The 13,854-nt window shown below is 44.2% G+C and overlaps 1 protein-coding gene across 3 annotated transcripts in view; it reads left to right on the top strand.

The window, feature by feature from the left end:
- ULK1 (unc-51 like autophagy activating kinase 1) overlaps positions 1-13,854 on the top strand; it is a 75,823-nt gene that overhangs the window by 17,554 nt on the left and 44,415 nt on the right. For all 3 annotated transcript variants that reach the window (XM_077187582.1, XM_077187581.1, XM_054646068.2), the window contains exons 7-9: positions 5,697-5,870; positions 7,593-7,666; positions 9,796-9,897. In XM_077187582.1, coding sequence (XP_077043697.1) covers positions 5,697-5,870; positions 7,593-7,666; positions 9,796-9,897 — 350 coding nt within the window. The remainder of the gene's footprint in view (positions 1-5,696; positions 5,871-7,592; positions 7,667-9,795; positions 9,898-13,854) is intronic.

Genomic DNA, 13,854 nt, shown 5'->3' on the forward strand with positions numbered 1-13,854 from the left:
TAATAATTTGGGTCTTGATGCTGGCATGCCACACTCTTCCTACAGGGTAATGAATTATATTTGTGGACTTGAATTTTCAGAAAGGGTTTAGTACTTGAAGGAAAAAGAATATTCTGTCTTTCATGTGCTTTGTTTGTTTAAAGTGTGGGTGAGATAGAAGTGACAGGCATTTGTTTTTTAAAATCCAGGTTTAGTGTCCTTTGTCTTAGATATGTTTTGCATCTGTTGGGTATTGCTGTGCTCTTTTTAGATCTTTAATGGTGGTAGAATGTTCTTATGAACACCAGTGGAGGATGGTTTTGTATTTGGTACCTTCTTGTTCTTTCTGATTGCAAATGCAAATTTTATAAATCAAATGCTTTTAAAAAATAGCAAAACTTCAGTTTTACCAGTGCATGGGCTTTGAAAGCTAAATTTTTTAGCTTTCATGCACATGAAGTGAACCTTGATCTTAAAGCAGTGGGCTGTGCGCTCTCATTGGCAAAACGTGTGTGCAAACAAGAAATTATAAAAACAAATAACAGAAACAAGGATTTACAGGAAATCATCTGGTCTGTACTACTACTTCTGTGTGTACATTGTTGTTTTCCCTTCTGCCACCCTCTTCCCCCCAAAAAAAACCCTCAAGAAAAAAGTGAAGCATGCAATTAGTTAGGCTTTAATACAGCTCACTTCCTGGTTCAGGAGCTTACTTACTCAGGAAGTTGGTGGCTAGTTTGAGAAAGTGACAATGAATTGTGTTTTCCAAATAAAATTCAGTTTTACCCCAGTTTGGTTTGTTTGAGGTTTACCTGGTGCAGGACTTGATCTTTCTTTGCCTGAGTTCATGTGAGAAAGTTAACCTTTAGCTCTGTTTTTACCAATAAAATATTTTGGTTTGGCAGCTGTAAAGATTGTTGTGACTGGGAAGTTGGTGCTTAGTTTTGTTTTAACTCTTAACACTTGTGTGCTGGTTGCCAGTGAAGAGAACCCAGTGGGCACCAATTTCCAAGGGAGGAGTCAGGAAGGGACTGCAGCAAGAAGGTTTAGTTACTCCCATCACTGCCAGATCCCAGAGCTTAGATAAATGTCAGATTTCTGCATCCCACCACATGCTCCTGTGGGCTATCTCCTCTTCCAGCTTCTGCAGGCACCCAGGGTGCTTTTGACAGGAATGATTTTTCACTGAAAACTCATCATGGAAAGTTTAGATTTCTTCAGTATTTGACTGGTACTCAGGAGGCTCATCTCTATTGAGTGGTTATTGTGCTGCTTCAGTTATTTTGATAATTGTGTGATGGTGTTTAATTGCAACATCTACTTTCCCACTGGCTCCTCAGACATTTGTGCTGGTAGTTCCTGTAACACTTAAGCAAGCAGCACATGCAAATCCCCTGGTTCTCATTGAATGAGTTGCTTGTAAGCTTCCAGATCCATTCTGCCCTCTAATTACAGGCATTAGGCAATCTAGTAATTCCATGCTGAATCCAAAGGCACTCCAATTCTCCTTGTCTTCATGACTGGAGGACGTGCACAGGTGCACGTTGCAGTGCACTCTGTGTGTGTCTGGCTGGGTTTTATGGTGTTGGGCAGCCCCATCCATCTCTGGTACAGCCCAAGGCTCTGTGTGCTCTGCAGTGGTGGTGGTGGTGTCCTTGAGAGATCCAGTAATTTCCCTTCTGGGAGATCTCTAGAAGTTGCTTTCAGTGGAGGCCATTGTGAGTTGAGCTGAGAGTGTCAGGTCTGTGCTGTGTGCTAGAGCTGGGGGAGCTGTTACAGCAGTGACCAGCTTCTGTACAGGAATAGCTGGAATTGTGTCCTCAGGGACTCAGGAGCAGGCTGGGCTGAAATTCCTTCTTAATTTCTGTGAGTTGGCATTGGCACAGGCTGTTATGGGCACTTCATAAGTGCATATTTGTGACCTTCCTTAAAGCTGTTGCTTTCATATCATAACAGGGAGTTTCTTGGTTTGACCATGAGACATGCAGGGAGTTTTGATATTTCTAGTCCATCCCAAGTGGTGAAGGGACCCTGTTGCAAACCAGAGGTGTGAAGCATTGCTCTGTAGCTTTCCTCCCTCTACAGCCAGGTAATTAAGAAGGTCTGTTCCTATCACAGATATACCTGGAATAAGTCTTCTGGCTTGTACAGAAGATCCACAGGAGAGTGAATCTGTGTCACTGACCTTGGGTAGATGGGATAGCTTCAAAGCCAGGCCCCAAACAAGTCAGCTTGGTCTCAGACTTCAGTGTGACTTGGATTGGGCCCGTGTTAGAGATACTTGTGACACCTGTGGGTAAGAGGAGATGTTCTTTTTCCTAAATAACTTTTCCACCATGATGATGTAACCCGGCGTCAGTGGGTGCACTGCAGTACATCTACTCCTGGATCAGCTGCCAGGGGCTGTTTACTGCAGTTTCCAGGCTGAACTTCTCAGAACAGGCTGACCAGGGCACTTCTTAGGTGGCTTCATCCTTTTTCTCTGCCTTTAGAGCTCAAGGCATGTGGGCCCCACAGTGACCCAGAGTAAATATTTTCTCTGATCTACTGACCTGAGCAGTCCAAGGCAGTAAGAGTGCCTCATCACTGAAGTGGAGCCCATGAAAATAAACACAGGGATATTATTGCTTCTCAGTAAGGGCAGAGTAGGGCTTGTGAAACAGCATCCTCTGCAAGAATGTCTTGCTCACCACAGACATCCACAGGGCTGCCCAGACTTTAATGCAGGATTAGTATTTTGCCAGCAATTTTCTGGTGAAGATGAGAATATCCCCTTTTTACAGGGACAGACTTACAAGTTCCCTGTTTGAGATGTAGCAAGGGAAGAGAGTTGTTTTTTTCTCACCTGTTTGTTTGTTTTTGTTTTGTTTTGTTTTTTGATGGCACCTAAATTGAGTGAGTTTTCTGTATCTTCTCATTCCCTCTGCTGTTGGTAGCTGGTTTGGGAGGACTTTTGCAGGCCAGTATTGTGCAGTCATTGCAAATGTCAGTTGTATTTATGTTTCTGTCCTTCAGTTGCAGATTGCTGCTGTCCCACAGTAGACTGATGGGCTGAGGATGAGAGATAAGGAGTTTTGTTTTCCAGTGTTACAGCCTGTTTGTTAATGGGGAGAGGTAAAAGGGTATTGCCCCTGCTCTCCCCAAGGAACTGACTGTCCTTTCTCTGTTCCTGAGGGCAGAGCCTCAATTTCCCAGTCCTGCCTTCCTGCCTGGATTTGTGAGATTTAATGCTGCCAGAGGATCCAGCAGACTTCTGTCTGATTTTGCAGCCCTGCAATGGTAGCTCCACTCTGCTACTGCAGTGGCACTGTGGGAATATGTCTGCACAGGCTCATGACACCAGTTTAGATTCTGTGTGCCAGGAAAACAGTTCTTTTACAGGGCTGAGAACTTTGTATGGACCTCTGTGAAGTGGAAATGCTTAAATTCTGCAGGAACAGGTAGATTAGAAGCCCTATTTTCTATGGATGAATGGATTCTTGTGATCTTGGTAGCAATGTTGTTGTTTTCAGTACTATGAAGAGTTAGAATTCCCATCAGGGAGGCTCAGCTGGTTTGCTGAGGGCTGTGGCTGGTGCTGTGTTGTCCTTATAGCCCCCAAATTATCTGCAGCAGAGGGAACGCCTCAAAGCCGTGGCACGCTCCTGGGACTGCAGGTCAGGACAAGGCTCTCCACAGTTCCTCTGCTAGAGGCTGAGTGTGTTTAGCCAGGAGCTGGTAATTGCCTGCTGCCTTAATAATAACAATTATCAGGTTTCAAGTCTTGCTTCATGTTTGGAGGAGGGTGATCAGCCTGTCCTTTCCTGGGCCTGAGCTGAATTGGGAAAAAACAACTTTTGAATTCCTGCTGTTCTGTTGAAAGATGGTGTTTTAACCATTCCTGTATAGATTTCCTTGAGTACAAATTGCAGAAATACTACAGAGCCCTTTTGTTGGAGAGAATATAGAGCACAGCCAAGAGATGCTGGACCTTTAATAGACAGAAAATGGTATGGGACTGAGTACACAGTGATATTTCAGCAGGAGGTTGGGGAGAGCTTTGTTAAAGATGAGGCAGTGCTTTCTTTAGAAGATGCAAGTGTGTTTTGAAGACTTGCACCTGAGCTGCCTCTTAGTATCCTTAAAATCCCTTCACAGAATCTCCCCTTCTGGGAGAGGAGTCTCGTGAACTCCAGCTGAGTGCCAGTTCATGGGGAAAAGGCTCAGTGAGGGGAGAGAAACTTTATGTACATGTGCACTGCTCTCACGTGTTGGGAGGCCAGGACCACCTGATAGCCATGGTGACACTTTAGCTGTGCTTGTGCCTCCTAGACCAGTGAGGCTTGGGAGTGGTGGGAGTTTATTTTCTATTCTAAGCGCTGCTTAACTTATCTGTGTCCCTTGCTGCTTCCCATCCATGTATTTTACAAGTTAGATTTTTAATTTCCTGTGTTGTGTTAAAGCTGTGTGCAGCCTCAGCTGTGTTTTCATAAGGATTCCTCCCTTCTAGCTGACTGGCTAGAGTGATGTTTTGAAGCTCCTGCCAGCCTGTTTTAGTGTCTTACTAGAGAACAGCTGGAAGAGCTCTAATGAAGTCCCAAGTAATTTACAGGGACCTTTTACAAAAGAAATTATTTTATTCAGCTGGAATGGTGCTTGCTTGAAGCCTGACTTGCTCAGTGACTGACAAGGAGGCAGGCTGGTAGCACTGTTGATCCTGGGGTTTGTTCAGCAGGCTGTTCCCAGCTTTGGCGAGAGTTTCGTACGTGTAGTTCTTAAAATAACGAGAGCTGATGCTGCACTGCTCTGATTAGAAGAGCCAGTTGAAAATTATTTTAATCCCTTCAATGTTTATTTTCACACCATGGTCCCTGGGAAGCCTGTATCTCAGGAGAGGCCACTCCACAGCTTCTATATTTGCAGATTTTGATCACTAATACATTCTTTTAAAAAACTTGGCTTGTGAAAATATTTTGAGATATGCTTGCTGTATCTGTGGGTGGAGGGTGGCAGGTGATGGTTTGCAGGGGTCATTTGGTAAGGTCTTTTGTCAAGTACTGAACTGTGGTTCACCCAAACACGGGGTTTGGGATTAGATTTCTGGTTTGGTTGGGTGATGATGCACAAGGGTTAGGCCTAGACTTGGATTCATAACCTAAAGGTACAGATCCCTGCTGGCCATGTGCCCTAACCTACTGTGAATTTAACCTATCAACCCTTCCAAGGTCCAGCATGAGCCTTAATGACTCTTTCAGGCTTAAACCCTGGTCCCAATTGCCTTTCCTCTTAGCTCCACCTTTAGACCTAGTCTTTGTGATAAAGCTCTGACCTTGGGTATCCAGCTGCTGCTGACCATAACTCACAGGTAGCCACAGCCCTGCCTTATGCTTGCCTGGATCTGCCTGGCAGCCCTTGCTGAGGGAAGCCCTAAACCTCACCAGATGCCACTTTTGGACACAGTTAATGACCCAGATTCAGCACCCAGGGCTGGCCTGAGTTCACCATGAGAGACTCGGGGCTGAAAACAGCCCTGACCACAGAATAAGCTGGGAATGCAAATGCTCTCCCTTGTTGCCTGTAGGAATCATTCAGAAATGGTGTGTGGGGAAAATACATCATATGTGGGAATAAAATGACAAATTAGAGTTAATTGCTGTGAGACACTGCCCTGTGGGCTCCTCAGAGAACTGGCACTGTAAGTTTTTCATCTGTGGTTGTTTTTCTTTCCTCCTTGCCAGCTATGCGGACACTTAGTGAAGACACCATCAGGCTCTTCCTCCAGCAGATAGCAGGTGCCATGAAAATGCTGCACAGCAAGGGCATCATCCATCGGGACTTGAAGCCCCAGAATATTCTCCTTTCCTATGCTGGGGGCAGGAAATCAAATCCCAACAACATTCGCATTAAGATCGGTAAGGAACCACTCCAAGGTCAGCCTGACCACTCAGGAGTTTGGTGATGGACACATGGAAACCTCCATCTGACTTTGGAGAGCTGTCTAGGAGGAGAAAAGCTTTTCTCCACTTTAAAAACACTGTAATGTTTCTCATTCTTAGCTCCTCTGGTAAATGCAGCCTTCTGCTGCCTGCAGGCAATAGGAGCAAAAGCTTTCTGCCCTGCCAGGACACAGATTTGACACAAAGGAATTGGGCAGGCCTTGCTCTGCTCTCAGTTGAATGGTGCCACCCTCAGTAAAAACAAACACCAGCCTGCCCTAATTGGCTTGTAATCTCCAGGCTTACCAGGAAATAAGCAGAAGTTGTGACTTTTGTCTTCAGCTTCTAACAGTATTGAGGTTAAATGTTGTTGTCTGAAGACCTGACACTAGTTGCTCTCCTGGCTTGCCTCAGAGTGGGTTGTCAGGCAGACCCAAAAGTGGGAGTTTTCTCAGTCTGAACCAGAGACTGGCTTCTCAGCTGCATCTTGAAGAAATTCACATTCTGCACATTAGGCAAATGGCACAGATGGACAGTAGTTGGGATGAGTGCTCCAGAAATCCAGTTACAGAGCACATATTCCCTGCAGTCTCTCAAAAATAAGATGACAACACCCTCACATGTGGGCTTTTGGTTATGTTACAACTCAGAGCTGAAGCTGACACCAGTTAGGTAAAACTGTTCCTCACCTTAACCCTGTGCTGTGGAGAAAGTGTTAGTGCTTTCCTTCAGCTGGGAGATGATTTCCAGTGGAAAAGTTTGAAATGTTGCTGCTTGTTTGACTGAAGCATTTTGATGTGGTTTTTTTGTTTTGTTTTTTGTCAATGCAGAGTTAATATGTGTAAGGAAGGGATTGGGAGCTGCAAACAGGCAGGAGGGCTGTGGGCACAACTGCTTTGGGTGTGATGTAACCTGCAACCCTCCTTGTGCTCCCTGAGGAGTACATGGTCCAGGGAGAGCCTGGCTGTACCAGTTCAGTAGTGACAGATGACAGTGTAAACAGCTGTGTCAATGTCCTAGCTTGAAATATCTGGTAACCTTGAGAGAACATCTCAGTGTCATATGATCAGATGTCCAGTAACCTGCAGAGGTAATTCCTCTTGGTATTCCTTGTTCCTGGCTCTTCTACTTGCTTAATGAACTGTGGCTCAGTTATCTGTCCTAGTGCTGGGGTTAGCACAGTTGGTACTCTTCTAAAGGAACAGAACAAGCCTCATTTTGGTAGGGCTGGTCTAGAAATGTGGGTAGTGGTGAGTGGAGGTTCCTCCTGAATGTGTTTCACATTGCAGCCTTTTCAATGGAAGGCAACTTTCAGTTCCCCAAATGAAAGGCTGAGACAGCAGCAGATGAACTGGCTGGTTTTGAACTGGCACATTCTCACTGAAGTCAGGAGAGCCTTCCCAGCTGACATTTCAGAGTGCAGGCAAATGGGTTCTGATCCCTGAAAGAGGGATGGGAGTTTGTTCATCTGAGTACTGTTGGGCCTTGCTCTGTCCTTTTATAGTGTTTGTACTGTGCATTGATAACTAGCACAAGGATGCTCCTGCTCAAGAAGAGCCATCAAAGTCTTGCTAAGATGGGATAGAGGTTGCAAAAATTGATGGGGAGTGAAGGTAAAGTAGGAAGAATGAACTGGAGAAGGTGCAGGCTCTCCAGAGCTGGTGTCTGCTCCTGACCTACCTCTGCTTCTCTTTGCAGCTGACTTTGGGTTTGCCCGGTACCTGCAGAACAATATGATGGCAGCAACATTGTGTGGCTCACCCATGTACATGGTAAGTGTGATTTTTCTAGAGTATTTTCTGTGTTGTTCTTGCTTTGCTCCCCAAAAGCAAGGCTTTGTTTTTATCTAGTCTTTTCCCCAGAGGTGAAATTTTGTTTACTTGCCTGAAACCAGCACATTCCTGAAGTTCTGGCTGCTGGTAATGTCAGACAGCAGGTGCCTGTGCTGTCATGTAACTTCCAGGTGAGATGTGGATAAACCAGCTTTCAGGATGGCTGCTTAGACTGTGAAACTGATGTGTGTAAGAAACCAAACTGATCCCTTTTACCCTCTTTGTACTTTCCACTCTGGGATCAGGTTGTGATGAGGTGATCTCTTATTTGTGCTCGTGGCAGCAGTCAAGGTCTCGGTGTCACATCAAGTCAGTGAAAGGAAAAATGAGAAAACCAGACAGAAATAAAAATGTCATAACCAGACTTGTAATAGTTCCTGGGGACGTGGGTGTCTGAGCTCAAAGTAAAAAGATGATGTGAGTCAATTTAGGTTGAGGTTTTTACAGGTGCCCTGGGGTAAAAGGCACCTCATTTCAAACACTGTCTAATCCACTCTTAAGTTTTTTGTCTGTAGTGTTTGGGCAGAGTTAGGCAGGACTGTGCTGCACTGCTCAGGCCTAGTGCATTTGGTACTCTGCTCCACAGAACTACCTCAAGCAAAACACACTTCCTCTGTCTCCCTTATTTGAAGCCTGATGTTTATTTGAGCTATGCTATATGTGAAGATGATGTAACTCTCCTCTCCTGTGAGAGTTTCCTGAGTTGTCTATTTTTAGTGATACTTTTTCTTTCAGAGTCCCTTGTGAAAGTAATTGAAAACACCCAGCTTATTTTCTGAAAGGGCTGGAGGAAACTAGTGATGATGGTTTTTTCTATTTGTTTTTTATTTTTATTTTAAACAACACTGGATGTTACAAGAAATCTCAATGTTTCATATTGTTCTCTGTTTATTGATGGGTTTGAAGGAAGATGGGAAGGGAGGGTTCAGTTGGGATTTAGGGAGGATTTTGAAGTCTTTGCCTACTGCTATTGTAGGTCTTGTGCATCTGCTGGCAAGGCAGGACTTTATTCCCTGCTTTAGCTCACAGCCTATTGCTGCTTTCTGTCATTTTGCTCTCTAAAAAAAAAACCAGAATGGTATTTTACCCCTACAAAAGGAGCTTTCTGTCTGAACCCCAGTATGAACTATGCCATGGCAAGACTTGAAACCTCCTTGTGCCGTTCTTGTCCTGCTGCTTTGGCTTTTTTTGGTGTCCTGCCTCCTTCCCTTAGGGACAGACCAAGCTCCTGTCCACAATTTACTTGTTGCCATTTTTTTTTCCATTACGTGTGGCCTTTACTTCTAACAGAGCTAAAAAATTGATCCTGTTCCATGCTGGCAGCAGTGCAATGACATCTGTAGTTACAAACACGAGGGATTAGCCAGCCTGGCCTCCTGTCCCTGCTCTGCTGCTGCTCCTGAGGCTCTGCCTGCTGAGCCAGGGGCTCTGGGGGCTTGCACTGTCCCCAGCTTTGGGAGGGAGCAGCTGAGGGCACAATGTGGGATTAGAAACCAGAGTCTGAGGCACAGCAGGGCTCAAGCTGTTGGACTGGAACACTGCCTTTGAACCCAAACTGTGACCTTGGCACCAGGCCCTGGAGCTGAATTAATGTGCTGCCATCTTGGGCTAAATGAGGGAAGTGCCCAAGTGGTGCAGCTCAGGGTGGAGGCTGGAGTTTACCTGTGCAGTGGAAGCCTTTGCTGCTCTGCATCTTTCTCCTTGCTTGGGTTGAGAAGATCTGTGTGTGATTTCAGCGGGGTTTCTTCTGGTGGATTCAGCAGAAAATGGTACACTGGGAGAAGGGGAAGTACTGAGTTTCCCAAAATACACAATATTAGGATATATTTTTGTCTTCTGAATGAAAGTCTATGCTTCCCTCACTTAAATAGGGAAGTGGCCCTTTCAGTGTAGTGTTACAGTCTCATTGGGAGTCAATCTTTCATGGTTATTGGGGAATCTAGCTCAAGGGGTTTTATAGCATAATAGTGACTTATCTCTTGGAGTTGCTTAAAAAAAAACAAAACAAAAAACCAAACCACCAAAACTATTCCTTTTATAAAAGAAATTTCTCTTCTCTCCCCCAAAAGGCACCAGAAGTCATTATGTCCCAACACTATGATGCCAAAGCTGACCTCTGGAGTATAGGAACCATCATTTATCAGTGTCTAACAGGAAAGGCTCCCTTTCAGGTGAGTTGCTTAGATTTGATGTTTATGACTCTCTCCTACTTTTTTAATCTCTTATTTTTTCCTGCTAATCTGGTTACTCTAAGGCTTCTGTCATCTCTAATATCAACTCCCATAGATCCAGCCCCATGAAGGTCTGGCTAACACCTTGCCAGTGTTGTGCTTTATATGTTGTAATTCTGGTTGTGTTACTAGAATATGACTGTTCTCTGGGCTGCCTCTCATTAAAATGTATTTCCCAGTTATAGGAGCTTAGGAAGGGTCACTTATTAAGAAAATTACCATGAATCAGTTAAAGCAGTGGGGCTTTTTTAGGCCTACACTTAGGAAATCAGTTTCTATTTACAACTGTAGTCAGTGTATAATTTATAGTTATAATTCTGTTGGATATAGAAGGACTATAGGGAAGATTGTAATTGCAAGTTAATGTTCAGGATGATTTGGTGCTAAGTAGTGTATTGCAGCTAAATCAACTTGGTTTTCAGAGCAGTTAAGGAGGATAATATCAAAAGGTTCTTATCTGTCATCTCACAGCAGTCTCTTCCAGCCTGAAATGTTTATGTTCATCAGATCCAAACCCCTCCAAATATAACACAGCCCTGTAAAGCTCCACCCTGTACTTAATGCCATAACTTCTGGATGAGCTGCAGCATATCCTTTGTGAACAGCATTCTCTGATTTTTTTTTTTTTTTGAATGGTGGAGAATTCACCACAGCCTTACTCCTGTTGCTTCAGAATTACTTCACATATTTTTTATCATCCATAGCTGGAATTCATATAGACTCAGTGTTTTTGTTTTTGTTAGCCACACTGTGTGCTACTTTACTTCTTCCATCTCTGAGTGAGATCAGCAGACTCTCCCTTGAAATTACTCTTTCAAAGTATTGTTTTTGTCAGGTTTTTTTCCCCTTGCTTTCTGGCACTCTCTTATGTCCTGACATATCTTTATCCTGATTCCCTAACTAAACAAAATGGGAAAAATAAAAAAAAAAACAAAAACCAAAAATGAATAAAAAGGAAACTAAAACAAATAGCACAAAAGAAAGAGGCAAATTTATGCTCAAGTAATAAGGCAAATTTCATGAAGTGAAGAACTTTATGAGCTTTAGTTCCACAGCTCTTTAGGATTTCACACAAGACCTGGAATGTTTATGCAGTTACATCATCAGGGAGGATAAAGTGAGTTCTGAGTCTGTTGCAGGAAAGAGTGGGCAAATACAGGAGTAAACTAATGGTATGTTTTGGTTTTGTCTAAAGCCAAGAACACTTTTTTCCTTCAGGGTAATTTTTTCCCTGCTGCTATAAGAATCTTCCACTCCAATGCTTTATATTCTGTCCACCAGCTTCCTCTGTATTTAGAGCAAGACTTCATTTCCTTTGCATGTTACTTTTTTTATAAACCCCTGCAAAATGCACTGAAACTTCTGAATGGCTTCTGTTTAATGGCTGCATCCCCTTGTCATCAGTGCTGGTATCTTTGTTTGAGAGGAGAAAAGGACTGTTAGGATGAAAGAAAATAAATATTTGTGTGTTAAGAAGAAAATGGAGGGGAGGAGAAAGCAAGCTCTGACTGCATGCATAGGAGAGCCTGGCACAGATTCTCCCTTGTATCTTGGTGCCTTTTAGTTATTAAAGGCACTTTGATACCTCCTCATTCAAATGATTTAATTACTGTTTAATGGGGTGACTTTATCATAGGGGTTCTTTGTCTCTGATGGAGGCATGGCAATGCCCTGCCTTGGAGTGGGCAGTGAAAGGACACTTCAGTCCCTGCCCAGCACTTCCTGACCTGGTTTTGTGCCTGCCTCATTAGATAACTCTGTCCCATAAACATCTGTTGGGCTGGGAATGGGGGTTATTGGTTTCTCTATTCCAGTTTTCCCCACACTCTTTCCTCTTTTGGAGGTTGTGTTTGGAAACAAAATGCCAGGCCCTGTTTGTGACTGCAGTAGCAGCTGTGGATGTGTTTGATCAGGGAGAGAGAGGAGCTCAGCCCAGATGGTTCTTTGTGCCCCATCTATTTGTTTTGGCCATGCATGTCACAAATTGCTTTCCAGCTTGAGATGCAGGTGAAAGAAGCCTGTCCAGGGGGAGCTGGTTAAAGGTTAACTGGCTTTCTGTCTTTGTTGGCATGACTGTGTTGTAAGAATTTGCTGATGGGCACTGAGCAGGCAAGAAGCTGGTGTTTAAAGGGCTTTTAGGAGAAAAGAGGGGTAGGGAACAGAGGTGATTGGGACACCATGAGCAGGAATGAGCTTTTAGGAGAAGAGAAGGGTAGGGAACCGGGTGATTGAGCACCATGAGCTTTTGGGAGGGATTACCAATGGGTGGGAAGAAAACAGGCAGATTGCACATAGTGCCACCAGCAGACCCAGTTGCACAGGGAAGCCAGGAACTGGATTTCTGAGTGAACCTCTTCAGGCTAAATCCTCACTGTGCCTTCCCTCCCAGGCTGGCAAAGACAGCCCCTCTTCTCTGTCTAGCTGAGATTCCCATGGGAATCTGGAGCTCATGAAACATTCTGAGTTTGGGTGCCACTGCCTGAGCCAAGGAGGCACCTTCAGGAGGAGGCAGACTAAAAGCACTCCAGTGTTATCTGCAGTGAGGAGGAATGAGCTGCCTAAAAATAAAATAGGGCTTCGGGGAAATGGGTTAGATGGAAAAAAGATCAAATGTGTGGAAAGGCTGAGGCAGCTGTCAATCCTGAAAGTGCTTGTAAATCAAGACAGAGATGTGCATGTGCATGAATGTGATTTCTGGCTGTCTCAGAGTTAAAATTAACTATAGCTGGGTCACCCAAGGCAATTTCCCAGAGCCATTCCTGTCCCTTCCATGCCTCACTGCACACAAAGAAGGAGGAAGCTGCTGATGCTCAGATGTGAACAGTTGGTAGGATGGCTGGTGAAGCTTTCTTAAGGAGCTTTTTGTATTAAACATGGCCATAAACAAAACAGTGAGACTGCCATAGGGATGAGATTAATGGGATTCATAATCCCTATAAACAGATTTGCTGAGCTCTGTATTAATGTGGAATTGTTAATTTGCCTTGCCTAATAAGTGGTCTGCACTCACATCTCTGCTTTTCTGTCACTGAGGACAGGACTTGAACAGTGCATTTCCTGCTGACCAGACCTGGGAAGTGCCTTGGGAGTGTAGTGGTTTACTCTTGTCCATACCTGAATTGAAAAGTTTGGGACCCCATTCTCACTGTGAGGAGGTGCTGGCTGTGTAAACAAGTGACAACCAGAAGCAAAGCTGGAGGCAAGAGAAGAAAGATTTACACAAGGTCTAAAACAATCCCAAACCAATCTAGTCCTTGTCAGATGGTGTTTTAAATATGATTAGTTAAATGACCTCAATCTCCTCTTTCTTTTTTTTTTTTTTCCCTGTGTGGGAGGAATCACACTGATATTTCTGGTGGCTTCTGTTGTGTGACCCCTTTTAAATCTGGGCAGCTCTTGGTAAGCAGACACCCCACTGAGCACATGCAGGTTGTGTCAGAGCTGGCTCTGGCAGTGGCAGTGGGACATCAGATCCTGCCAAACACCCTGAAACCTGGTTGTCTGAGCCCTTGCAGGAATCTTGAGCTTTCTTTGGACATGGTGCCCTGTGTTTGGGGGAGAGTGAGCCAAAGAGTAGGGAATTGATAAGAAAATCAGGGCAAGTTTTTCTGCAGCTCTGAAAGAGTTAACCTGCCTGTTTATGTTCTCATCCCAGCTAGCTGTTAGGTGAAAAATTAATTTCTAAGTCTGGTGTACCAAGTTCACTGCTTTAATTCTGAGTTAATTCTGTCTGCATAAGTACTGGGATTATGTATCACTTACAGCAACTGCTATGTTGTGAAATGGCCTTGAGGAGCACCAGGAAAGGCTGGATTTTATGCCAAGAATTTGAACCCCTGGTATATTTGTTAGGCAGCTTGCTCTTCTGTTCCCAGCTCTGTTCCTTTGGAGTGCCCT

This window comes from Agelaius phoeniceus, chromosome 18, assembly GCF_051311805.1.
Source record: "Agelaius phoeniceus isolate bAgePho1 chromosome 18, bAgePho1.hap1, whole genome shotgun sequence".
Taxonomy (NCBI): domain Eukaryota; kingdom Metazoa; phylum Chordata; class Aves; order Passeriformes; family Icteridae; genus Agelaius; species Agelaius phoeniceus.